General features: G+C 46.3%; 1 protein-coding gene across 4 annotated transcripts; it reads right to left on the reverse strand.

The window, feature by feature from the left end:
* Positions 1-460: 460 nt before the first annotated feature.
* Positions 461-25,813, reverse strand: BSCL2 (BSCL2 lipid droplet biogenesis associated, seipin). 4 transcript variants are annotated; one of them, XM_035099041.3, is made up of 11 exons: positions 25,546-25,813; positions 20,626-21,265; positions 16,395-16,476; positions 13,837-13,980; positions 11,668-11,802; positions 11,092-11,189; positions 10,266-10,407; positions 9,151-9,226; positions 7,279-7,359; positions 2,797-2,880; positions 461-836 (listed from the first exon to the last, which is right to left on the reverse strand). In XM_035099041.3, the coding sequence occupies exons 2-11, from the start codon at positions 20,832-20,834 to the stop codon at positions 676-678; spliced, it is 1,212 nt and encodes a 403-aa protein (XP_034954932.2). In that variant the 5' UTR covers positions 20,835-21,265; positions 25,546-25,813; the 3' UTR covers positions 461-675. The 4 variants fall into 4 exon arrangements, with proteins under 4 accessions (XP_034954932.2, XP_060125281.1, XP_060125282.1 ...); XM_060269298.2 differs by having other exon boundaries at positions 25,493-25,769; XM_060269299.2 differs by having other exon boundaries at positions 25,444-25,629.
* Positions 25,814-25,817: the final 4 nt, after the last annotated feature.

A 25,817-nucleotide genomic window follows, 5' to 3' on the forward strand; every position in this document is an offset into this window, starting at 1 on the left:
CTTCCCACTGCAGTGGTACCTATTTATCTACTTGCACTTTTGGGCATGCTTTTGAACTGCTAGGTTGGCAGGAGCTGGGACTGAGCAACGGGAGCTCACCCCGTCGCGGGGATTCGAACCGCCGACCTTCCGATCGGCAAGCCCAAGAGGCTCAGTGGTTTAGACCACAGCGCCACCCGCATCCCTAAACCGTAGAATTATAGAGTTGGGAGGGACCCCGAGGGTCATCCAATCCAAACCCCTGCAATGCTGGAATCTCAGCTACCTGCACCTACAAATCACAGACCTACAAATCACACACAAATGGAAGTGAGGATGGGCCCTAAGGCAGCTTCCTAGGCTTTTAATCTACTCCAGGGTGTACATGGCTTAAAAAAAACCCAACCCACCTCCCAGTGCACAAGAATTCATGGCATGTGTTTTCTCCAGCCCAGAGTTTTTGCAGTACGCTGGCAACTAATTCGTTAGCAGGTAAATCTTTATTTTAAGTTACAGTATCTCCGGGTGAGGAATAGGGGGTGGGGGGAGAGAAAAAGGAGCTGGAATGTAAACACAAGCTGGGAGCAGAGGCTCCCCTTGGAGAGCAAGGCCTGTGGTGGGTGCAAGCTATTGGGAGCAGTGCAAAAGGCTAAGGAGGGGCTCATGCAGCCGCAGACAGACCCGCCCGCCCCCTTTTCAGGAACTGGAGCAAGTACTTCTCTGTCGGATCTCTGAGCCTGGCGTGAGGGTCCTGGCCCCTGGGGGCAGCAGGCTTGAGGGGTCCCCGTCCCGGGAAGGGACTGGGAAGTTGGCCTCAGCAAGCAGCGTGGAATTGTCCACAGACTCAAATTCCGCCTCTGCAAATGAATAAGCAAACAGGAGATAAATCAGTATTTGCATGTTGGAAAGAGGCCCCCGTTATCCAGGCATTTCAAATAGGAGGGCTCATAGCTAAGTTTCAGCTATTAACTGTTAATTTAACCTAAATGTAACACCACAGCGTTAGTTTTTATTGGTATTAGTAACACTAATACTAGTAATAACCATTTTAAAATAACATATTTAGAATGAAATCAGTATCAACAGCTTTTCTAGAATAATAATAATAATTTGGATTTGATATCCCGCTTTATCACTACCTGAAGGAGTATCAAAGCGGCTTACGTTCTCCTTTCCCTTCCTCCCCCACAACAAACACTCTGTGAGGTGGGTGGGGCTGAGAGACTTCAGAGAAGTGTGACTAGCCCAAGGTCACCCAGCAGCTGCATGTGGAGGAGCGGAGACGCGAACCCGGTTCCCCAGATTACGAGTCCACCGCTCTTAACCACTACACCGCACTGGCTCTTTTCCACTTTAGGACTGCTCTGCAAGACATTATAAAAGCAGTTGCCAACCTGGCACAACTGTGCCTGTGAAATTTTCCGGTTGTGACCTTAGGCAGATGCTGCAGACTAGGGCCCCCGGGACATATATCGCTATACAAAACTGGTTTGAAAGTCTGTATCGTGATATTGGTTTCATAATTTTTGACCTGGCAATATGTTGCGAATCGTGGTGTGTGTGTGTGTGTGTGTGTGTGTGTGTGTGTGTGTGTGTGTGTGCTGTGAAGCCAGCCTATGTTAACTCTGCAGGATCAGCTCTCTCCTACAGGGGGCAGCAAATCACAAGAGCAGGTACCGGCTAAAATCATGATGGAAGAAAAACTGTGAAGTTGCCAAGGCCTCTACGTAGCTCCATCCTTATTTCGGACACCGTGATGTATCAGTATATGGCGATGTTTAGCTGGTGATATATCACGACATTGAAAACCAGCTATCTCCCAGCCCTACTGCAGACTCTGAGCTTTCACTTTTTAAAAATTAAGTCTCTCTCTAGCCCCTCCTAGAAAGGAAGTGAAATGCTACCAAAGGGTGCTCCCTGATATTGGAAAGCAACAACATCAGTGTGTGTGTGTGAAATTTCTGTAATCAGGACCAGCAGGACACAACTGACTTCCCATGGTAAGCATGAGGTGGGTGGGGCAAGAGAACAAAGAGGGCGGGGCAAAGGATAATAGGATCATAGAATTGTAGAGATGGAATGGACCCCAAGGGTCATCCAGTCCAACCCCCTGAAATGCAGGAATCTCCGCTAAAGCATCCACGACAGCTTAAGAAGCCATGGTTAGCAAACTAAGGCCCAGGGGCCGGATCCAGCCCAATCGCCTTCTAAATCCGGCCCGCAGACGGTACGGGAATCAGTGCGTTTTTACATGAGTAGAATGTGTGTTTTTATTTAAAATGCACCTCTGGGTTATTTGTGGGGCATGGAAATTCGTTCATTATTCTTTTACAAAATATAGTCTGGCCCCCCACAAGGTCTGAGGGACAGTGGACCGGCCCACGGCTGAAAAAGTTTGCTGACCCCTGGGCTTAAGCCATCCAACCTCTGCTTAAAAACCTCTGAGGAAGGAGAGTCCTATGCTATGCTTACCTTTGTATAGCAGGCTACATGCCAGCTTAATAACAGTTAGAGGTTTATTTACACACTTCCCCACCCAAGAAAGCAACAGGTATAATGGCTTCACACCTTAAGATGGGTGTGAAGGAAGGCTGAAAATGGGTGTGGCTCGTGGAAAGTCCTAGGGGGGGGGATAGAGAAGACTGGAGGGCCACATTTGGGCCCCAAGGCCTGAAATTCTCCATCCTGGGGTGGGTGCATGCATATGTGTGTGTCCCTTTAGCTTTGCAGAGTCTCCTTGTTTATTGGTATATACTGCCTGCAAAACATGGATCCAGGAGGGGGGTGGAGAACCGGGTGAGGACCAGGACATGCTACCTTCGCTCATCCCATTGTCCAGACTCGACCTTGCCCCGGAATCAGGTTTCTCTAGATTGCTCTTCTGGGTCTGCATCTCAGCAACTGGGCAGAAGCAAGAGGTAGTAATCAGAAATTTAATCAACATTGGGGAAAATTCGGCAAAACTTTGTTAAAACAGTGCCCCACTATAAAGCCCTGGATCCATTTATAATCATCTGTATTGATAATAAAGGAAAGGAGGATATACAGTGGTCCCTCGACCACCGTAGGTTTCAACTTATGAACAGGACAAATGGCCGCACGCTTACGAATTTTTCTACATCCGAACGGAAACCGTTGGCAGCTTTAAATGCGGGTTTTTTTTTTACTTACGAATTTTTCCGAATATTTTTTTCCCTATGGGAAGCCGCGGTTCGACTTCTGAACTTTTCAACCTACGAATGTGCATTCGGAACAGATTAAGTTCATAAGTCGTGGGACCACTGTATAATGAAATTATTTGCAAATATAAGGTTTAGTGGTTCTGGAAAGCAGTTAGGAAGTGGTTTAACCAAGTAACCTGAGAGGACGACAAGTGGAAGTTTAAGACCTGGATAGGATTTAGCGTTAAATGTTTGTTTGTTTGTTTGATTGATTGATTGATTGATTTGTGTTTGTTAGATTATTTATTATACAGTAAGTAATTGGTTATTGATTTATGATTTGACGTGTTGTATGCTGCTGTGGTAGGTATCAGTTAAGATTGAAATCCTTTTTTCCTTCTTTTATTTGTTTGTTTCTGTTTGTATGTTATGATATAATTTTCAATAAAGGTTTATTTAAAACAGACATCCCCAAACTGCGGCCCTCCAGATGTTTTGGCCTACAACTCCCATGATCCCTAGCTAACAGGACCAATAGTCGGCGAAGATTGGAATTGTAGTCCAAAACATCTGGAGGGCTGAAGTTTGGGGATGCCTGATTTAAAAGGAGGAGGAGGAGGAGGAAGAAGAAAATCAAGGCAGGCCTGTAAGCTGGAAATTGTGTGTTGAAAAGAGATGGCATGGAAATCACGGCAGAATACCCCATTTGTGGAACGCACTCATAGGAAAGCTGCCCAATACAGAGTTGGTCTACTGGTCCATCTTGCTCAGCACCATCTACACTGACTGGCAGAGGCTCCCCAGGGCTTTCAGAAAGGGAGTCATTCCCAGCCTTGTCTGGAGATCATAGAATCATAGAGTTGGAAGGGACTCTGAGGATCATCTAGTTCTAGTCCAGGGGTGGCCAGCTCCCAAGAGACTGTGAACTACTTTCAGAATTAAAATGTGTCTGTGGTCTACCCCTGTTTTTTTAGGGGTTCAGCTCAAAGTGGTTGAGCTTTTTTTGGCAGGAGGAAAGACCCGGGTTCAGGTCAAAGTTGTTTTTGGGGAGTTAAGGTGCAGGCTTTCTGGGGAGGCGACTTTCGGCTTTTTTTGTGGGGGGGAGGAAGCAAGGGAAGGAGGGGTTAAATCACTCACATCACTATGGATGGAAACTGTCGCACAGAAGGAGCTCCACTTTCCCTTCCTGAGTTCAAACAACAATGGAGGGCAGGACGAGGGGGCGGGGCAGGAGTCAGATTTACCGACGTAGAGGAAAGGGAGCCAGAGATTGACCGCAATCTACAAAAACATTGTGGGAATCTACCAGTAGATCGACCTGTTGGACATCCCTGATCTAGTCCAACCCCCTGCAATGCAGGAATATGCAGCTGTCCCAGACGGGGATCGAACCTGCAACCCTGGCATCATCACCACCAGTCTGTAACCAACTGAGCTATCCTAAGGATAAGATGCCTGGGATTGAACCTCGGATCTGCTGCAAGCAAAACAAATGCTCTGGCCCTTCCCCAGAGATGTTTAAAAGAGGAAGTTGTTTGCCTCATGCCTGGACATGAGAACCACCAACCCACAGGGAATTCTGTAGAGCAGAATGTCAAATCTTGGCTTATTTGCCCTCGTTCAACCCATTACAGAAGAGTTGGGGAGCCTCAGGCCACACTCCTGAGGCCACATGCCTTGCCAGCCTCACTTTGCACCCTCCTTCAGTATTTTTTGCCTGTCTGGAACGGGTCCTTGAACTCCAGTAAGGCCTCTTGCTTGTCCAGATGGAGATAGACGGGGGGGGGGGGGCGTTGCATGAATGCATGTAGAAACTAGGCCACTGCACGAAGGTAAACGTTTAAATTTGCTTTCCCTCCCACCACTGTCATGTAGCTCCCAGGAGGCAATGCGGCTCTGGGGACAAAAATGATTCCCTGTCCCTGCGTTATAGCAAACAGACAGGAATTTAAAATTTAGTTCAAATTTAAAATTATTGAGAATAAATGAACAAACATTAAGTTATAATACAACAGAAAATAAATGGCAGATACGGCAACAGATAAAGGAACGCAACAGGGACATTATGGATGTAAGTCCAAATGTAGGAAATAATTATATTGAAAGTGAAATGAAAAATGTCAAATTTTATGCAAAAAGCTAATAAAAATTTATTTTTAAAAGGTTTTAAAATTTTGCTCTGGATATCATAAAGCTGGAGCAGGTACAAAGAAAGACAACTCTCCCTCTGTGTGTGTATGGACAGCTTACACAACTGGGACTTTGCAACTTGCCAGCAGATGAAGAGGCACATCCAAGGCTTTTAAAACCATGAACTTCAAACAGAGACCCAGGGATGGGATGCAGGAGAAGAGGTTCCACCCTTCACACACTGCAATACAAGATTACCCAATTTATTTTCAGTGGGTTCAAGATAAAAACCAAAGACAGGGCCATTTCATGTTGTGCACGATTACGAAATCTTAAGGCAACTGGCACAGTGCCTGTCCAGATGGGGTGAAAACCAGATCCAGATAAGAGTTATGTTGAGAAATTGGTCCAGAGGTTAATTTCTGCAAAATTTTAAGGTCATAATGACATAAATCATGCATGGAAGGGAACAGAGAGAGTAGCCACATCTCACCAGCTCAGTGGGGTGGATAGGACTTGTCCCTTTTAGATATATTATCAGATGAGCATCTTAAACAGTTTACTGCTGTTTTTATCTGATTTTAATGTTATTTCATTGTGTGCGTGTGCGTGCAAATTGCTTTGAGGCACTTGAATACAAACAATGCCACTAATAAATATACTGAATTAATTACTAAGCGAGATTTCACCATGCATTGGGTGTGTGGGGGTGTATGTGAAACTACTTGGAAGAATGTGTGGTTTAAGTAGATGTCAACTGTTGCATTCACAATCCCTGAGAAAAAGTATGATCGTTATAATTGATACTGGACATGCAGTAACATGCACTTTTAAAAAATAATAATGAAATGCTTTAAAAAAAATCAAGATGTTGTCCTCAAGGTCTTATCATAATTCACACTTGAAACTGAAACAAATTCCAAGCAGTAGCATATTTTGCCAGAGGCATTTGAACACTGCTACCCTATCAAAATAACTAGTTGTCATCTAGTTGGAAATGAATTATTTTGTTTGTCCTCTAGTGTCCTTAATTGTTTATTGCTTTGTGTGTGTTTAATTTCAAACAACTGCATTGTTTTATCTTCATTTGTTAATCAATTATATCTTTTTGATCAAATAAATATATTCTTTCTTTTCTTTTTTTTTAAAAAGGTCATTTTTATCTACCTTTAGACCATGTACAACATCATAAGCACAAGGGTTTGAAAAAGAAAACTAGATGAACGGGGCTGGAAACAAAATATTACAATGTGGGCTGTTCCTGACCAAGGATCCAGCTCGCCTCTTTCCAGATTACTCCATTCTATCCCAATTAAATCACCAGCTTATCCCGCAGGCTTGTGCAGAGCTTGTCTGAGGCCCGGGGCGGGAGTCCCCAGTCTGCTGAGAGGCCCAAGGTGTTCTTGGCATGACAATGTAAGTCTGGCAGGCCCCTAGAGGTGCCCAGCTTAGCCCTCCGAGGCCCGGAGCAAGTGTACCCATCTGCCCCCCACTCTGCACAGGCCCGATTCCCTGTACAGTACCTCGGCTCCTGAACGCCTTGGGAGTGAAATGTTCTGGCTCCCGAACGATCGAAAACCGGAAGCGATTGTTCCGGTTTTCAAATGTTCTTTCGGAAGCCGAATGTTTGACGGGGATTCCAATTGGCTGCAGGAGCTCCCTGCAGCCAATGAGAAGCCGCACTTTGGAAGTCGAACGTTTCGGAAGTCGAATGGATATACAAATGTATAGCCTCCAACCAGGCAAGTGAGAGGCATCATTAGAGTTGAAAGGCACATTGCAGCAGCCAGGCAAAACCCCTTGGAGTTAAAGGGCAGTCCATATTAGAAGGGAAGTAGGGGAAGGCAGCAAGTTAGCGCCCCCCCCCACAAGACAGCTGGCCAGCCACTGTGGGCAACAAACTCCTAATCCATCTAGCCCTTTGGTCTGATCCAGAAGATCAACTGTATATATATATATTTAAAGCGATCATCCGAAAGGCAAAAGAGCATCTTAAAAAAGTGCAGACCTGCTCTCGACAATTCCTCCTCCTCTTCATCAGCCCCCACATCCTCTGGTTGACGTGAGGCAGCCTCTATTTCCTCAGGGCCTGTAGAACAAAGGCAACCAAAAAAAGAGTTCAAAATAATTTTATTCATTGCATTATTATTACTGCTGCTGTTGCTAAAACTTCTATCCTGCCCTTCCTCCCAAAGAGGAGCCCTGGGTTAGCAAGCAAGTAGTGAAACAATTAGGAATGAAATAAAAACACATTTAAAACACACTTAAAATATAATACCTGAAAAACAGTCACATAGCCTCACAGCTAATCATTTCAGTCTTGCCGGGAATGGTGGGTCGTATCCAGTGTTAGTCCTGTTCCGAGTAGTCCCATTGAAATCAATGGACATGGCCAACTTCGGGCCCATTCATTTCAGTGGGTCTACTTTTGAGTAGAACTTAAGCTGGATGCAACCCAACGCTTTGTCGAGCGCTGCCCTGAAATCCCAGCGGCTGTTTTGACTTCTGTTTTGAAAAAATATTGCTAAACAAATTAATAATAAGGGGAGAGAATGGGTTTTTAACCATTTCTAACCTGGGCCCTGTGGCCTTGCACCCTCAGGTAAAGCTCAGAACTTAGCCCCTTTTATTTATCACTTTCCCCGCAGCCTAGGTCCTCTGGGCAGATGCCAATGTAAGGAAGTCAAAACAATTTTGAAACAAAATCCATGTTATGCCAAAACAAAACAAAAACCCTCTCTAAAATCCAACTAAAACACAAGGCAAGAACCAGAGCAGAGATGAAAACAAACAGCAGGCATGATTCCACAGCCCAACCCCAGATAATTATTTTAAAAAACAACTTTGTAAAGGGCAGACATATCCCAAATGCCATAAAAAGAGCCTGAAATGTTGATATACAAGATACTAAAGAGTTATTAAAATGGCATTGAAAAGAAGGGTGGTTTTTAGAATGCCAACATCCCAAAGTTCTTTTGAGAGAGAGGTGACATTTTAATGAATAAACCAAATGTGAGGAATGCTGGACTGAGCTGCTATATATATCTCTGAAAGGAAAGAAGATTCGTTGTACTCTGAAATTTGCAATGCACTTGCTGAAGTTTGCTTTGTTCGGTTTAATGAAGTGTGAAAACAAAAATAAATTTCAGAGAGGGGAAAACAAAAAGTCTTTGCCAGAAAACAGAAGAACATGAAAACATCAGCAGCTGGTGATTCTCCTACGTTCAAAGCACTATGATACCACTTTAAAAACTGGTGGCTTCCCCCAAATAATTCTGGGAACTGTAGTTTGTTAAAGGTGCTGAGAGTTGTTAGGAGACACCTATTCCCCTCACAGAACTACAATACCCAGAATTCCCTGTGAAGAGGGGTTGACAGTTGTACCACTGGAGGGGATAGTTGCTCTGCGGGGAAAACAAAACTCTCTTAACAACTCTCAGCACCCTTAAACTGCAGCTCCCATAATTCTCTGGGGGAAGCCACGACTATTTAAAGTGATACCACAGTGTTTTAAATATATGGTGTGAATGTGGCCTAAGACAGGAGTAGCCAGTGCGGGGAACTCTAGATCAGGCACCCCCAAACTTCAGCCCTCCAGATGTTTTGGACTACAATTCCCATCTTCCCCGACCACTGGTCCTGTTAGCTAGGGATCATGGGAGTTGTAGGCCAAAACATCTGGAGGGCCGCAGTTTGGGGATGCCTGCTCTAGATGCTGCCGGACTACAACTCCTATGATCTCTGACCATTAGGCCATTCTGCCTGGTGTTGATGGAGTTGGGAGTCCAGCAACAACTGGAGAAGGGAATGCTCCATACCTGGGAAGGTGCCACCAAAACAGCCCTAAAAGAAACCCCCTTGGCTCCCAATTCCACGGTACCTTCTTTAGGGGCCACAATCCGTCGCCGGACGTCTTCTGAATGTTGAAGCATTCCGGATCTTTCCCGGCCAGATAACTACCCGGGGATGGGGTGAGGAAGAGAGAGAAAAGACAGGACGGAAATCAGAATTATGTTGGTAACTGAACACTCCCAAATTTTAGATTTCTTTTACTGAGACTCAGCTGAGGGGTGAAGGGAAGTGTATACTGTGCTGGTTGTAACTCATTTGTACAGGTTGGTATATTAAGCGATCTCTACTCCCATCGTCCAGCCCAGACACTGAGGTCCAGCTCCGAGGGTCTTGTGGCGGTTCGCTCACTGCGAGAAGTGAAGTTACAGGGAACCTGGCAGAGGGCCTTCTTGGTAATGTGGAACGCCCTCCCATCAGATGTCAAGAAGATAAATTACCTGACTTTTAGAAGACATCTGAAGGCAGACCTGCTTAGGGAAGTTTTTAATCGTTGATGTTTTATTGTGTTTTTAACATTCTGTTGGGAGCTGCCCAGAGTGGCTGGGGAAACCCAGCCAGATGGGTGGGGTATAAATAATAAATTTATTATTATTATTATTATTATTATTATTATTATTATTATTGGGACCCAGGTGGCGCTGTGGGTCAAACCACTGAGCCGAGGGCTTGCTGATCAGAAGGTCGGCGGTTCGAATCCCTGTGACGGGGTGAGCTCCCGTTGCTCGGTCCCAGCTCCTGCCAACCTAGCAGTTCGAAAGCACGTCAAAATGCAAGTAGATAAATAGGAACCGCTACAGCGGGAAGGTAAACGGCGTTTCCGCGTGCTGCTCTGGTTCGCCAGAAGTGGCTTTGTCATGCTGGCCACATGACCTGGAAGCTATACGCCGGCTCCCTCGGCCAATAATGCGAGATGAGTGTGCAACCCCAGAGTCGGTCACGACTGGACCTAATGGTCAGGAGTCCCTTTACCTTTACTTATTATTATTATTATTATTAGCAACATGTTCTGTAGTGGTTCATTTATATGACTAAGGGAAGGTGAGGTGGGCTTGCTCCAACCACATTTCCTTTTGGGCCAAGCAACCAGGGCTGTGACAAGTTACAGAGTGTAGTTCACCCCCAATCCTTGGCACTGTCTCTCACCTGCATCGATAAGGACTCTCTGGGCCACACAGTGCCCCAGATCCACTGCAGGTAGCTGAAGAGGACGATGACGCTCAGGAAGGTGAAGTTGCTGGCCACACCCAAGATGGCGGACGTCACCGGGAAGTTGTAGAGCAGATACCTATGGGAGACAAGAACAGGAAGGAAGGGGGAGGTGTTAAGAGGTGCATTGTTCATATTGTGGAATTTCCCCTGCAAGAGAGGCTAGACTGGTTCCCTCTCTTTTATCCTTCCTATTCAACACAGGCCTTTGGAAACCAAGAAGCAGGTTGTCAGTCACTGGGCGGCTGTCAGGGCAAACTGGGTTTCAGTTGCTGATTCCACCTGTGCTCTGATGTATTTTAATTATCATATTTATCTAGTTTAGTTTGTATTGCTTTGTATTTTATACTGTTGTTCTTAAATGCTGTAAACAGCCATGGATTCCAACTAGGGATAAAGCTGAAACAGAAATACATTGAATAATAATAGTTTTTATGTGTTTTTTTAAAAAAATTGATTTTGCAGCTGTCCCTTCTGCAATTTGCTCCCAGGAGTGTGCTGTGGACAGAGGCTCAAACAATCCCTTCCTTCTTTCTCCGTGCTTGGAATGAACTAGTTTGGCTTAACAAAGTTCACTGAAGTAGTTCAAAACTTTCCAAACTACTCAAGGAAGGAGTTACCACAATTGCCGGGTGAAATGATCTGTGAATCACCTTTGCCTTGCAGTGGAACTGTGAATGATTTCTACTTCAAGTCCATTGTATTTTTACATGTTGAAGAAATCTAAAAAACGCTCATATAAATAATAAACAACAGTCCTCACCGCAGTCCAGTGAAATGGGCATGAATGCGCAGCTGGGCGCCATAAATGTGGATCTTTGTGGTCTGGATTTCAATCACGGCACCGACTGTTGGTGTGTACTACAAGCAGAAAGAGAAGCAAAGTCCCCCGATTCATCTTTTGTGTGTCAGTGTAACAGCAAATACCTGTGCCTTCCCAAAATGCAGAGAGATTGTCCGTCCCGTCCCCCGTCCCCCGCAAATTTGGTGCAAAGGAAGGTCTTACACGCATTTAACTTGTGCGATTAACTTGTGGGGATGCACTAGCAAAATCTCACAGGAAGTCAGATTATCCCACGAGATCGTGTGAGATGTCGCTAACCCAGAGTTGTTGCACTAAGCAGCCCATGCCTGGGAAGCAAGGCTGACAGCTTCTAGGAGCCACAATATGAGAGCTGAGTGCAGGGTGGGGACCAAAGGTCGGCAAACTACCCCAGTAGGTGGTGGGATAAAAATATTGTCAGGTACGAAGGACTGGCCAGGAGATGGGAAACAGGAAATGACAGTCTTCCCTAGAGGAAGCAGGAAATCAAGGAGAAGAGCAATGGCATCCCCTCACCGAGTCCTCCTTGTAGTCTGAGTACAGCTCAACGTCCAGCATCTGCTTCTGTTCTGTGAAACCGGTCAAGAACAGGCTGGCAAAGGCGAAGGTGTCGAGCATCTGCAGCAGGCTCGAGCGGTAGTGTAGCATGGCCTAGGAGAGAGGGAGAGCGCGGACTCGGTCACTGGGTCACCGTTAAGGGAGTGCAAAGCATCTTCTAGGGCAGTGGTGACCAAACTTGGCCCTCCAGCTGTTTTGGGACTACAACTCCCATCATCCCTGACCACTGGTCCTGTTAGTTAGGGACGATGGGAGTTGTAGTCCCAAAACAGCTGGAGGGCCAAGTTTGGCCATGCCTGTTTCTTTTTGGGGGGGGGGGAATTAGAGGGTACTGGAGGGAGTTTCCCCTAAACAGCCCAGTGAAGAGTGAGAATGGCCACAGAATGCTGACTGGCTGTTGGGAGAGGAGTGGAATGGAGTATCCCAGAAGAGGGCAGCATTTAAGAGGGTTTAAACACCCCAGAGGTTGCCAGCTACCTTTTTCTTATTTTTTTAAAAAAGCCAATGCACTGGAGGTGCACTATGATGGGTTTTTCTAAAGGTTTTGTATCCCACCTGGTATGGCAGCTTCTCCCAAGCCTAGGGATAGTTCAATAGTAAAATAATTTTTTAAAAAATGGCCGCATGGACACCTACCCACACTACAGAATGCTCATTTCCAACCTCGGTTCCCAAAATGTAAGTCAAGCAAACTTATTTTATTTAGTACATAAGTGGGGACTTTGTGCCCCACCACAGGGGCATACCCAGGATCAAAACTTGGGGGGGGGCAAGAGAGGGGATGAGAGAGGGAAGGAAGGATGGAAGGAAGGAAGGATGGAGCTCCTGTCCGCCCCCCCCAGCTCAGGCTGCTCCTCCCCCCTCCCTGTTGCTGGCTGCAGCCACGGAGGGGGCGAAAACAGCCCAATTTCCATAACCCGCAGCGACTTTCCCCCTTCAGTTTTCGGAGGGGAAAAGTGTGGGTTATGGTCCATAAAATACGGTAAAAAAAAATTTTTTTTTTGCTTCGGGGGCAGCTGCCCCCCCCTGCCCCTCGCTGGGTACGCCCATGCCCCACCAGATAGGGCAACTCTTCACCTCCTACAACTTGCCGGAAGCTGCAGGATAAAATATGAATCACCAGTCTATCCTATTATTATTATTATTATTATTATTATTATTATTATTATTATTATTATTATTATGGGATATCGCAATACAGGAGGACATAGCCCGCATGAAATCTGGGATGTTTTTAGGGGAGCAGGTGTATCAGACTGCACCAGCCCGTTACCTTGCGGATATCCACTACGTGGAATACCGCAGACTACTTACTGCGGCTAGACTGAATGTCCTTGATTCAGCGGTTTTGAGGGAAAGATTTGGAGGAGTCCCATACGGTCAGAGAATGTGCCATTGTCCCTTGGGTGAGGTAGAATCCACAGAACACATTTTACTGAGCTGTCCCTTTTATAATGATTTAAGGCAATATCTTATGGCCCCATATTTATCTCAGTTTAGTTCCCGACTAAGAGAACGGCAGGCAGCATATTTGCTAAACAAGCCCACTGGGAAAACAACCTTCTCAGTGGCTAAATTCCTCTTCCTGGCGCTCAAGTGTCGGAAACGTATAATCAAATGTCTTGATGTGGGTTACCTGTAGGAGGTTTAGTAGCGAGGTCATACCCCATTTATGTATCCCTCTGATGCCTTCAGTTTTATATTTTTATATTTTTATGTATCCCTCTGATGCCTTCAGTTTTATATTTTTATATCTGTATTGAGAAATGTTTTTTCTTTCTGACTATCGGTCGAATAAAGTACAGGGTATATTGATTTATTATTATTATTATTATTATTATTATTATTATTATTATTATTTGTATACTGCCCTATACCCACAAGTATAGATCACCGGTGCTGCCCAAAGCCTGGGAAAACAAAAACACATTTGCCCGTTGCTGAAATTATGGCAAGGCTGGCTCTGGGCAGGCTTCCTGGGAGGGGGGTGCCATTAACGGGGAGGGGGAATACTGCAGAAAAGGGCAGTACTCATGTCATCGCTCCAGCTATAGGTCACTGGGGAGAGACCACCACTCAGCTGTCCCTGCTCCAACCATGCAGTTCCCCCGCAAACCCTGGACATACCGATCTGGCCGAAGAGGAGATGATACGGCCACCTTTGGTGTAACACGAAATGACCACCATGAACATCCCCAGGTTCTGGTTGACCGGCGACTCTGGCAGCTCCAATTCCAGCGAGATGCGGTACGGTTGGCCGTACATGAGGACCTGAGGGCAGAGAAGGCGATAGAGAAACACCACACACACACCCCTTACACCCTCACATTTAATCAGTGGAATTCTAGGGTCTTTCATTAATTAACGTCTTAAAACAATTAAGGCTGGCTCTGCACTCAAGTGCAGCAGCAGCAGTCTTCTTTTCCCTTCGAAAGGAATACAGACATAGAAAGCTGCCTTAGACCAAGTCAGGCCATTGGTCCATCTAGCTCAGTATTGTCTATACCAGGGGTCAGCAACCTTTTTCAGCTATGGACCGGTCCACCATCCCTCAGACCATGTGGTGGGCCGGACTATATTTTGATAAAAAATAATGAACGATTTCCTATGCCCCACAAATAACCCAGTGATGCATTTTAAATACAGTGGTACCTCGGGTTACAGACGCTTCAGGTTACAGACTCCGCTAACCCAGAAATAGTACCTCAGGTTATTAATTTTGCTTCAGGGTGAGAACAGAAATCATGTGGCGGCAGCAAAAGCCCCCATTAGCTAAAGTGGTGTCTCAGGTTAAGAACAGTTTCAGGTTAAGAATGGACCTCCAGAACGAATTAAGTTCTTAACCAGAGGTACCACTGTAAAAGCACACATTCTGCTCATGTAAACACACCAGGCAGGCCCCACCAATAACCCAGAGATGCATTGTAAACAAAAGGACACATTCTACTTATGTAAAAACACGCTGATTCCCGTCTGTCCGTGGGCCGGATTGAGAAGGCAATTGGGCCACATCCGGCCCACGGACCTTAGGTTGCATACCCCTGGTCTACACTGCAAGGATTTGAGCAGGAAGCCCCCATTTCAGCCCTACTTGGAGCTGCCAGGGATTGAACCGGGGACCTTTTGCATGCAAAGCAGATTGTCTGCCACTGAGCTATGGGCCTTCTCTGCTTCCTTGTGATGACTAGGCAGGATAACCTTGAGACAATTTCAATCCGCTCCTCTCTTTTTTAGGCTAGGCACCCGTGGGTTGGTATAATCTTATTTTTATGGAGCGGCAATTTTTTATAGATTTAATTGCGAGGCCGCAGATAATAGGCGCATCATCGCAGCCCAGAGCACAAGCTGGGAAGTCTCTGGCCCAGGCCCAGGCCTCATCTCAGGCATCTGGCTAGGTGCTGTTCTCTCAGTCTTTTTATCTGTAAAATGGGAATAGTAAGAGTGTCCTAACTTGTCAGGAACATGGACAATGGACCTGGATTTATATCCTTGTGCATTATATCCACAATCCATTTTATTTACTTATTAAGTTTATATACCCTGCCTTCCTCCCAGAAGAGCCCACAATGGCAAACTCTTCTGTAATAAAATAAAAAAATACAGTTCATAATAAAGACATGTTTAAGACATTTAAATGTCTGGATAGGCCTACTGAAACAGAAGGAAGTTATCAGCCGGCATCTAAAAAGAGGACAGTGAACCTGGCACATTTTGAGAGCTAAGTGTGTGCTCTGCCACTGAGCTAGAAGCCCTTCCGAAAAATGCTGAACTGGGCATTTCTGCCCAAGCGCCCAAGGTCTAGTGCATGCTATAATTAAGGTTCACTTATAAACTGGAGACAGTTTGCTGAAAAAAATTATCCCATGCCTTCCAGGAATACCATTGTCTGGGGTGCAGGTGATGAAATTACTTCTTAAAAGAAACCGGGCACATCTTCTGGGACACCGGCAGAGCTTAGAATCTGCTCCCAAGGAACCTGCGCCCCAATAAGAATTAATTAGGACTGTGATGAAAGACACTTTGGAGTTTTGGAACTGAGTTTTTCAGTCAAAAGAGGGTCTCATCTCCATTTTGTAGACAGCTCAGTCTCATCTGTGAGATATATATAGCCTTGTTCTCTTTTTGTCTAGTTTTTAGGACATTTCACTGAATATTACGGTTTTTACTTCTATTTTTTAAATGAAAACGACTGATATTTTTAAATTATAGCAAGCAGTATAAACAAATATTAAAACATCATCTGGCTCAGGAGTTATTCACCAACCAATTGTTCTGAGCAGACAGCTTCTTGCAAGCTCTGGAAAAGGGAATTTGTAGGATTTTGCTATACCATGGAATGCAGAAGTCTAAAAAAAAAAAGGCAGGCTTTCCTCCAAAGGGCTCAAGGCACCATACACAATTGTGATGACTGGGATTAAACGGTGTACAAATTGTTGAAATTATTTAACTGATTAAATCAAATTGTCAAGTTCCCAATTTAACCGGCAATTCTCAGGTGCTGATCTCCAGTTAAGAAGTTGGCCAGACTGAGGGATGGGGGGAAATGTTGCTTGAGCTCTGCACAACTCCCTTGACCAGAGTCTTCTCAACCACATCTCCATCGTTCGATTCAAGACAACAGTGAGGAGTCTGCATGTCAACCTTAGTGCCAAGCACATCAATGGCCAGTGAAGCCATTAACTCACCCGGTCCCGGTTGTCCTTGATGAAAGAAACATTGGCAACAGGGAAAGAGCACAGTTCTGATCCAATTTGGCCACAGTCAGTCCTGAGGGGGGGGGGAGGACAAAAGATCCCAAACAAGGTCACATTCAGAACTTGAGAGACCTGCCAAACGAAGACCAGATTTCCTGTTGGAACTCCTTTATATATAACCCCTGTTCTAAAACAGCAACACTAGCTGCCAGTTAATTTCTGGATCATTCTAGGTGCTCATGCTAGTGTTTAAACAGCCCTGAATGACTTTGGCCCCAAATATCTGAGAGACGGCCTCCTTTCCCTACAGATCCTTCTGGGTGTTAAGATCAGCACAGTAGGCCCTTCTAGTACTGTAATTCCACCTCCCTAAGAAATTTGGGTCTTCTGTAACAGGGCCTTCTCTGTGGCAGCCCCCTAAGTTGCGGCATTCCCTTCCCGCAGAGGTGTGCTTGGCTTCTTCCCTGTACAGCTTTTGGCGAATGCTGAAGACACAGCTCTTTGCCCTGGGCCTTTGACACCTGAGGTGTCTGTTTCCAGGCCCCGGCCTGTTCTTGTGAATGTAGTATTTTCTTACGGATTATAAACTGTTGTAACCTGCTTTGGGACCTGCTGGTGAAGGGCGGGTGGTAAAGTAAATGTTAATAATCAAAACAGCAACAGTGTCTCTGGGAGGGCACAACAGTGTCTCTGGGAGGGCACAAAGCTAACAGCCCTCTCTCACTGCTGCTCTCTGGCAACTGGTACTCGGAGAAATTTTGCTCCTGACATGGAGGATCCACTTAGCGACCACAACTGCTGGCCCTTAACAGAACTCTCCTCACCCCCAACCCCATTCATTATTATTTTTTTCTAATCCCTTTTCAAAGCTATCTAAGCGAGAGGCCACCCCAGGCATCCTGAGGCAGCAAATTCCACAAATATATATACACAGTGTGTAGAGTTAGTACTTCCTTTGGTCAGCCCTTAATCTCCTGCCAATTGAGTAGATGGGGCAACAGTTGGAATCTGTCTCTGATCTGAAATGATTTTATGTATGTGCTGTACCACGTTTATATTTATTTATTTTTACAGTAATTGTTTTTTATATATCTGCAATCAACTGTTATTTATTTATGTAACTGTTTTATGTATGTTACTATACTGCAAATTATGTTGGGATGACTTGTGGGAAGAAATTCAAAACAGAAAGCAACAACATAAGTGTTCTAATATCCAAGATGGGAGTGGAGCAAAAATGCATGTCTATTCAGTTTTTCAAACATCATTTGTTGACCTTGCCCTTCTTACATTTTTCTGAGCTAAAAAGCTGCAAAAGCTTTCGAACTTTTTTTTATAGGCAAGTTGCTCCAGCCACCAGAGCAACTTTAGACTACAGTGGTACCTCAGGTTACAGATACTTCAGGTTACAAACTCTGCTAACCAAAGTGGTTGCTCCAGGTTAAGAACTTTGCCCCAGGATAAGAACGGAAATCGTGCGCCAGCGGCGCAGCAGCAACAGGAGGCCCCGTTAGCAAAAGCGCGCCTCAGGTTAAGAACCGTTTCAGGTTAAGAACGCACCTCTGGAACAAATTAAGTTCTTAACCGAGGTACCACTGTATCCTTCCCCCTGCCAAGACATCTGCCTCCAGCATTCTCAAGTGTCCATTGCCACCTGGACACCCCACATAGAAGCTGCATTATCAGGGCAGTCTCGAGCAGGTCGGGCGCCCTGGCGCTGAGGGGCAGAGATCGCTCCGGCGCCCCCGCCCTCGCAGCGAGCAGCATGGCTTCCGCGCAGCTTCGGCACCCTGGCGCCCCGCGCCACCAGGATTCTACCTAGAGCCGGCCCTGTGCATTATACCAAGTCAGACCGAGTCAGGTTCATTTAGCTCAGGGTTGTCTACACTGACTGGCAGCAGCTCTCCAATATTTCAGGCGGGGCAGGGGGCATTCCAAGCCCCACTGGTAGATGCTGGGCTTGAACCTTCTGCACACAAAGGAGCCCTCTATTGATGAGCTACGGCCCTTGCCTTTACCTTAGCCGGACTCTTGGCTTCATTGTCACCAGGGGCCTAAATCTGTGTCTGGGTTGTGCTACTTCACACTGAACAAAACCCCTGCAACAACGAAATAATGTATCAATCAAGGCAAAAAGCTTCTGGCCTGCTTTTTTGCCCGGATATCCTAGCTTTGTGTGTTCGAGGCTTTTTTGTGTGTGTGCTAAGTCACAGTTACAGAAGTCCCGTCCCCCCCCCCCCACCGCTGAATTTGGGAGAGATACAACCCCAGGCAATGGTAAGGCACTTGAGAACTGGGCCCACACAAGGCGTGTTTGGTGAAAGGGTTGCAGCTTGGCGGTAGAGCACCGGCTTTGCATGTAGAAGGTCTCAGGGAGGGCTGAGGAAAAGACTTCCTGTCTGAAATCCTAGAGTGCTGCTGCCAGCCAGAGTGTAAAATACTGGTCTAGATGGTTTGACATGGTGTGTAAGGCAACTTCTTATGAACTGCTCTCTCCCTCCCCCATCCAGATCTTGACTCCTGCGACCCCCAATCTCTGCACCCATGTAAGCTTGCAGGCCGAGATGGGGAGGATAGTTTGAAAACCGAACTGTTTGCTGAGAGAATTACAGTTCCCAGCCACAGAAAAGCCTGTTGCTGTGCCTCACCATGAGTCACAGAGTCGGCTCGGCCTCCTAGCTCAGCCTCTGCTTTTGGTTGTGTCGCTGCCTCTGGTGCTCCAGTCACACCTGAGGCAGAGATGCAGCAGAAGGGCAGGTCCACACCCAAAACAGCACCTTGGGGTAGAACGGTGGGTGGCTTCCTTGCATGGCAAGTAAATACACACACACACCGAAAGCAAGATAAAAATTGGGGGGGGGGTGTATAAGATCAAAGGTAGGAGGAGAAAAACCAACCCCAGCAACATTGATGCCAAAGGTTTGGGAGGAAGTAGCACCATCATCTGATGAAGCAAACAAGCGTTCTTTAATCTTGCATCCAATGCGCCCATCTTCCTGTGTTCCTAAGATTTCCCTTAGGCTTTTACAGCAAAGACGAATAGAGCTACTCTTCTGGAAACTGTTACACTAGAGCAGAGGTTTTCAACCTTTTTGAGTCCATGGCTCCCTTGACCAAATATATTCCTTCTGTGGCTCCCCTGTGGGGAAATACGCTCCGAGTCTCAGGAGCTGAGTTATGTCGACCCTTGCCTGCTGAGCCATGAGCCCCTCACCTTTTTGGTGGACACTCTCCCTTGTGGAGGGTTCCCTCAACCTCCTCTCCTCTCCCCTCTCCTCAGGAATCCTCGCCTGCTTGCTTACTTCCTCCGAGGCCACTCAGCTCCCGGTAACCAGCACCCCTTGGCTGGCCCCAGAGGCACCATTTGCCTAGAGAACTTGTAGCCAGGGCTGCTGCAACAAACAGCTGCGCAAGCCTTTGGAGGTAGAGATGTGAGAGAGCATCAGAGGAGGGAAGGAAAGAGGGACAGAAGCCGGTGCTTCCCCCGGCACACCTGACCACCATTCAAGGCACCCCAGGGTGCCACAGCACCCTGATTGATAACCACTGCACTAGAGCAAGTCTACTGCTATGACATATTGTGTGCACATCATCCAACAGCAGCGACACAAATTTGGCAGGCCAGTCAGCTTGTTTACCCTTGCATTAATTTAAAGATCAGATAGATAGATCGATAGATAGATAGATAGATAGATACAGTAGATGATAGATCAGGCATCCCCAAACTGCGGCCCTCCAGATGTTTTGGCCTACAACTCCCATGATCCCTAGCTAACAGGACCAGTGGTCAGGGATGATGGGAATTGTAGTCCAAAACATCTGGAGGGCCAAAGTTTGGGGATGCCTGTGATAGATAGATAGATGATAGATAGATAGATGATCTTCATTGTCATTGCCCCATATAGAACAATGAAATTGAAAAAAAATCTACATCAGACATTCAAAACCAACAAGCTAAAAGTCTACAATTATGATTTCTTTCACCTGGTATAAAACACCTTGCATAAAAGTCACAGTTAAAAAGCTCAGACAAACTAACAACAGTTGTAGCCTGGCACTCGAAAGACACCCGTAACGGTGGCAGGAGAAGCTTCTCAGGAAGGCTGTTCCGGAGCCAAGGTGCCACCACAGAAAAGACCCCACCACCACCACACCTAACTTGATGGAGGGCCCAAAAGAGGACTGCAATGGACACTACAATGGAAACCAACCCCAAACTGACCTGAACTTGTAGTGGACGGGGCTGACGTAGCTGACCGTAGGCATATAGGAGTAGTAGAAGCTGCCATAGAGGAAGACCGAGATCCAGAGGAGAAGCAACAGGACGCAGAGCAAAATGGCCGTCTGCAGGACGGTCCGGCGCACACGGAGCATCAACAGCATCGCCACTTCCTGCGCCCATGGCAGGAAGGGTCCGGTGCTGCCCGCCATGGCGCCGGGAGGTGAAGGCAACAGAGAGGGATCCAGTGGAACGAAGTCAACAAACCGACAGGAGTCAATGCACTGAGCAGCTTCGATGCCTTCAACGGCAACTGGGAGAAAAACCAGGAATGTAACAGCAGATCCTCAGGCAATGAGGAGGCTAGTAAAAATAATAAAAAAAAAGTTTCCCCTTGTTCCCAGCTGGATGGCAACCAAGCCTCCTACTCAGGGAATAGATTCTGGCTCCTGCTTCGCATGCTGCCCTGTTTGCGTCGCTTGGCTTTCTGCAGGCTCTTTATATCCATGAGAAAGATGGAGCGGCCTGGGGGGGTTCAGTGACTCCGGCACATGGCGGGTGGCGGGGCTGCCTAGCACAGCACACCGTCCTCGTGGGAATCAGGAACTCTGCAGGCTCAGCGCCATCATGGGCGGGAAGGTGCCTGGAGAAAGGGGAGAGAAAGATGGCAAATCCATGGTCAGAGAAAATCTCAGCACAGAGGAACCAGATTTTGCAGGGAACAGAAGTGGGGTGAATTTTAAAGAAGGGTGAACAGAAGAGGGAAGGAGGAGCCCGTTGATGGAGAGAGTTACAACAGAGGATCCAGAGGAAATGTAGAAGGTCAAGCAAGGAGTATCAAACTTCTGGGAGAGACCAAAGGGTTAAACGCCAAACAGGGAAAAGGGATGGGATGTAGGAATTGGAGCACCGGAGTTCCTCCACTGGACTAGTTCTTATTTCATAAATGTGTCTTGTTTTTCAATTGCAGGTCTCAACAATAATCACAATGGACAGCAGCATCTCTGATCCCTTGCCCACCACTTACCCTCACCAGTGCATACCAGAGATTTATTGCAAATAAGAAGAAGAATGTTTATTATTTATACCCTGCCCATTTGGCTGGGTTTCCCCAGCCACCCTGGGCAGCTTCCAACACATATAAAAGCATAATAAAACATCAAACATTAAAAACTTCCCTAAAAGTCATATGGGTTTTTTTTTGTTTGACATCTGATGGAAGGGTGTTCCTCAGGGAGGGTGCAACTACCGAGAAGGCCCTCTGCCTGCTTCCCTGTAACTTCACTTCTCCCAGTGAGGGACCCGCCAGCTCAGTTGGTAGAGCACAAGGCTCTTAATCTCAGGGTTGTGGGTTCGAGCCCCACATTGGGCAAAAGATTCCTGTGCAGTGGTATCTTGGGTTACGAACCATCCTACTTACAAATGCTTCGGGTTACGAACTCCGCAAACCTGGAGGTAGGTGCTCCGGGTTGTGAACATAATTAGCTTCCGGGGCCGCGGGAGGCCTATGTAGGGAATGGGTGCCTCGGGTTAAGAATGCTTCAGGTTAAGAACGGACTTCAGGAATGAATTAAGCTCGTAACCCGAGGTACCACTGTATTGCAGGGGGTTGGACAGATGGGCCTTGTGGTCCGGTCCAACTCTACAATTCTGCTTCAATGCTTTCCATGTCCTGGCCTAATTCTTCAACAATTATATCAGGGATGAACGACTTCAGACTACCCCCACCCACATGCAAAGATAAAGGCCCATGTTCTTTCCAAAAGTAAAATATCCCTGTACACAGAAAACTAGAAAGGTAGGGGGAAACCATTTCCCTAACATGCTAACTTTCTACATGCAGGGTTATACATTCAATAGGAAGCCACCTACTGCAGGATGAAGAGCGACAGCTCAGACACAAGCTGACATTTCAGTGAGAACTAGACCTCAATGCAGAACAGAAACAGTGTTTACAGAACTTTAGAGAGAAGGAGGTGGCTAAAGAAAAAAGGACAAGCTTCTAAGGCAGTAAAGCCCGAACTTTCAGCTTCTATTAGCAACTTATTTCCCTCTTCTTAGTGTTACTCTATGATCTATCAAGCAAAGTCAGGTGCAAAATAGTTGCTTGGAGAGTTAGGTAAGAATTGGATATAAAGTGCTGGTTCTGGAGCTTGAGGTCGTTAGCTACTACACCCCAGTAAGCAACACCCTTGGGATAACCAGCATATTCAGAAACAAATTATACTTACGTTATTCTGGACCAAGGATTCCAACACAAAACTTTAAAACGCAGCCAGACACAATCAAATTTATTTTTCTACCTGCTGTTCTTTCAAATTATAGTCAAAGCAACACCCAGGAATGGTGAAGAAATCACCAATATACAAGTACAACCAGATAATAGTCCTTAGCAGGTTACAGGGCACATTTCCTAATAGAATATAGAAATCCTAATCAGAAAGCCAGCGCGCACACTATAATTATAGCCTCCCTATAGATATGAAACCTTCATTGTACAGTCAAGATAACCCGTAAAAAAAAAGTTTAACAAACAAGTCTTTCCCTGAATAATCCAGATCTCTGAAGATACCAGTAGCATAAAAAAGATCAGAAAGACTTTATCAAAGACAACTAGGCAGGGGTCCCCAAACTAAGGCCCGGGGGCCAGATGCGGCCCAATCACCTTCTAAATCCGGGCAGCATGTTTTTACATGAGTAGAATGTGTCCTTTTATTTAAAATGCATCTCTGGGTTATTTTGTGGGGCCTGCCTGGTGTTCTTACATGAGTAGAATGTGTCCTTTTATTTAAAATGCATCTCTGGGTTATTTTGTGGGGCATAGGAATGTCTTCATATATTTTTTTCAAAATATAGTCCGGCCCCCCACAAGGTCTGAGGGACAGTGGACTGGCCCCCTGCTAAAAAGGTTTGCTGACCCCTGAACTAGAGTAATCAGTGCAGTAGTCACATTTATACAAGGAACACGGAGGTTGAAAGATAAACAGAGGCCAGTAGTGACAGAGAATTTCTATAACTGGGGTTTTAAACAGCAACTTTGTTGCAGCACTCAAGTATATAAAGGTAAAGGTAAAGGGACCCCTGACCATTAGGTCCAGTCGTGACCGACTCTGGGGTTGCGCGCTCATCTCGCATTATTGGCCGAGGGAGCCGGCGTATAGCTTCCAGGTCATGTGGCCAGCATGACAAAGCCACTTCTGGCGAACCAGAGCAGCACACGGAAACGCCGTTTACCTTCCCGCTGTAGCGGTCCCTATTTATCTACTTGCATTTGGACGTGCTTTCGAACTGCTAGGTTGGCAGGAGCTGGGACCAAGCAACGGGAGCTCACCCCGTCACAGGGATTCGAACCGCCGACCTTCTGATCAGCAAGCCCTAGGCTCAGTGGTTTAACCACAGCGCCACCTGGGTCCCTACTCAAGTATATAAAGTCCCATTAATATTTGGGGAACACCAAGGTTCAGATATATATAAAACTTGCTATTAAACTACCGAGAATCAGAAACCCTCATTGATCCACTTCATTCTGCTCCTATCTACCAGCAAACCTTGGTCTAGTTGCTATCTCTCCCGTTCCAGAGTTTCAGCTACATAGACTAAGCTCCAATTAAGCTCTGGGCCCTTTGATAAGCAAAAGAACAGAAGTGGAACCCTGCTGAATCAGGCCAAAAGCCCAACTAGTCCAGCATTTTGTACTCACAGCAGCCAACCAGATCCCCCAATAGGAAGCTTGCAGGCGAGTTCAACAGCAACTCTCAGCAACTGGTATTTGAAGACAGCGGAGGCAGCACATGGACATTGTGGCTAGGAGTCACCTATAGCCCTGACAACCCTCTTTTGAAAGGTGTGCACTTTTCCCAACTACAGTACATGCACCCTGTATCACACACAAACACCCAACATCTGGTCCCATCCAATATTAGTCCTATATTAGTAGCCACACTGAATATTAATCCAATATTAGTAGCCACACTGAAATGAGTGGACATGACTAAGTTAAGGACATGGATTCCCCCCCCCCAAAAAAATATTTTTATTGTTTTTCCAAGTACAGAAGAAAGATAACAGAATAAAACCGAATCCACAAATGCATCTATTAAAACAATATTACCAGTGCTCTACCTTCATCCAATAGATAAATACTACCGTTCTGCCAAACACGACAAGAGCTGAAAACCAGGGGGGGGGAAGAAGAAGCACATGGGTTTCAATGGGTTTACTCCAAGCAGAACGTAGCCCAGTTTCAATTCTAGCTAAATCTTCTTCTTGTTGTTTTTAAAAAGATACTTAACACACCAGATCACAGCTTAGGCTAGCAAAGGCAAGCAAGACCTTATAGCACTTCCCAACCAATAAAACCGCTGATGAAAAAGGAGGCATTTTGTATGTGCGGCGGCGGCGGCGGCGGGGGGGGATTGATTTAAATATACATCAGAAACAAGGGGATTATAAGGTAAGTTTCTGCACTTCCGACTTGCATCCCATATTGTTTTTTTGTGGGGGGTGGGGAGGGGAGAGTTCCCACTACCTAAATCCCACCTTTGACGGACGACAGCTTGAGAAGTAAACTATTTCATTCGAAAGCAGGTGTGCGTGTGTAAGGAAGGACACCTGGGTTCCAAACACACCATCCGAAGTGGGTAAAGAAGGTCAGAAACCTACGGTACTTACACACTCCAGCCACAACTAGGTGGGTGGGGAGATAATTAGAGACACCCGGACCCCTGTGTCCCAACCAAAAATAATGGGGGGCGGATAATTAGATACCCGGACGCCTGGGTTCTAGCCATAGATGGAGGGGAGGGAAAGAAAAGTAGATACCCGAACGCCTGGGTCCCAGTCACATATGCGGGGACAGGTAATTATTCACCTGGACTTCTGGTCCCAGCTACACTTGGAGAAGAGGGATGAGAATTCAACCACCTTAGTTAGTTGTTTCCAGCGCCGGCTTGAGGCTGCAGCTCCTCCTCCCCCTCGCCCCCCTCCCCTTCTTATTTCTTCTGTCTCTCCAAAAACTGGCTCTGGCACGGCCTCTTCCGGGTTTGGCCCCGCCCTTGCCGATCCTCCGGGCGGGGAGGGAGAGGGAAGAGGAGGAGGCGGGCCTCTCTCTTCTTTAAACGCTCCTGCTGCGAGCATCTTCCAGTCACGTGGGGAGAAGGATGCTGATGCTGCCCGCCTGCCTCCCGTTTCCATGG

This window comes from Zootoca vivipara, chromosome 16 (assembly GCF_965207765.1).
Source record: "Zootoca vivipara chromosome 16, rZooViv2.hap1.1, whole genome shotgun sequence".
NCBI lineage: Eukaryota > Metazoa > Chordata > Lepidosauria > Squamata > Lacertidae > Zootoca > Zootoca vivipara.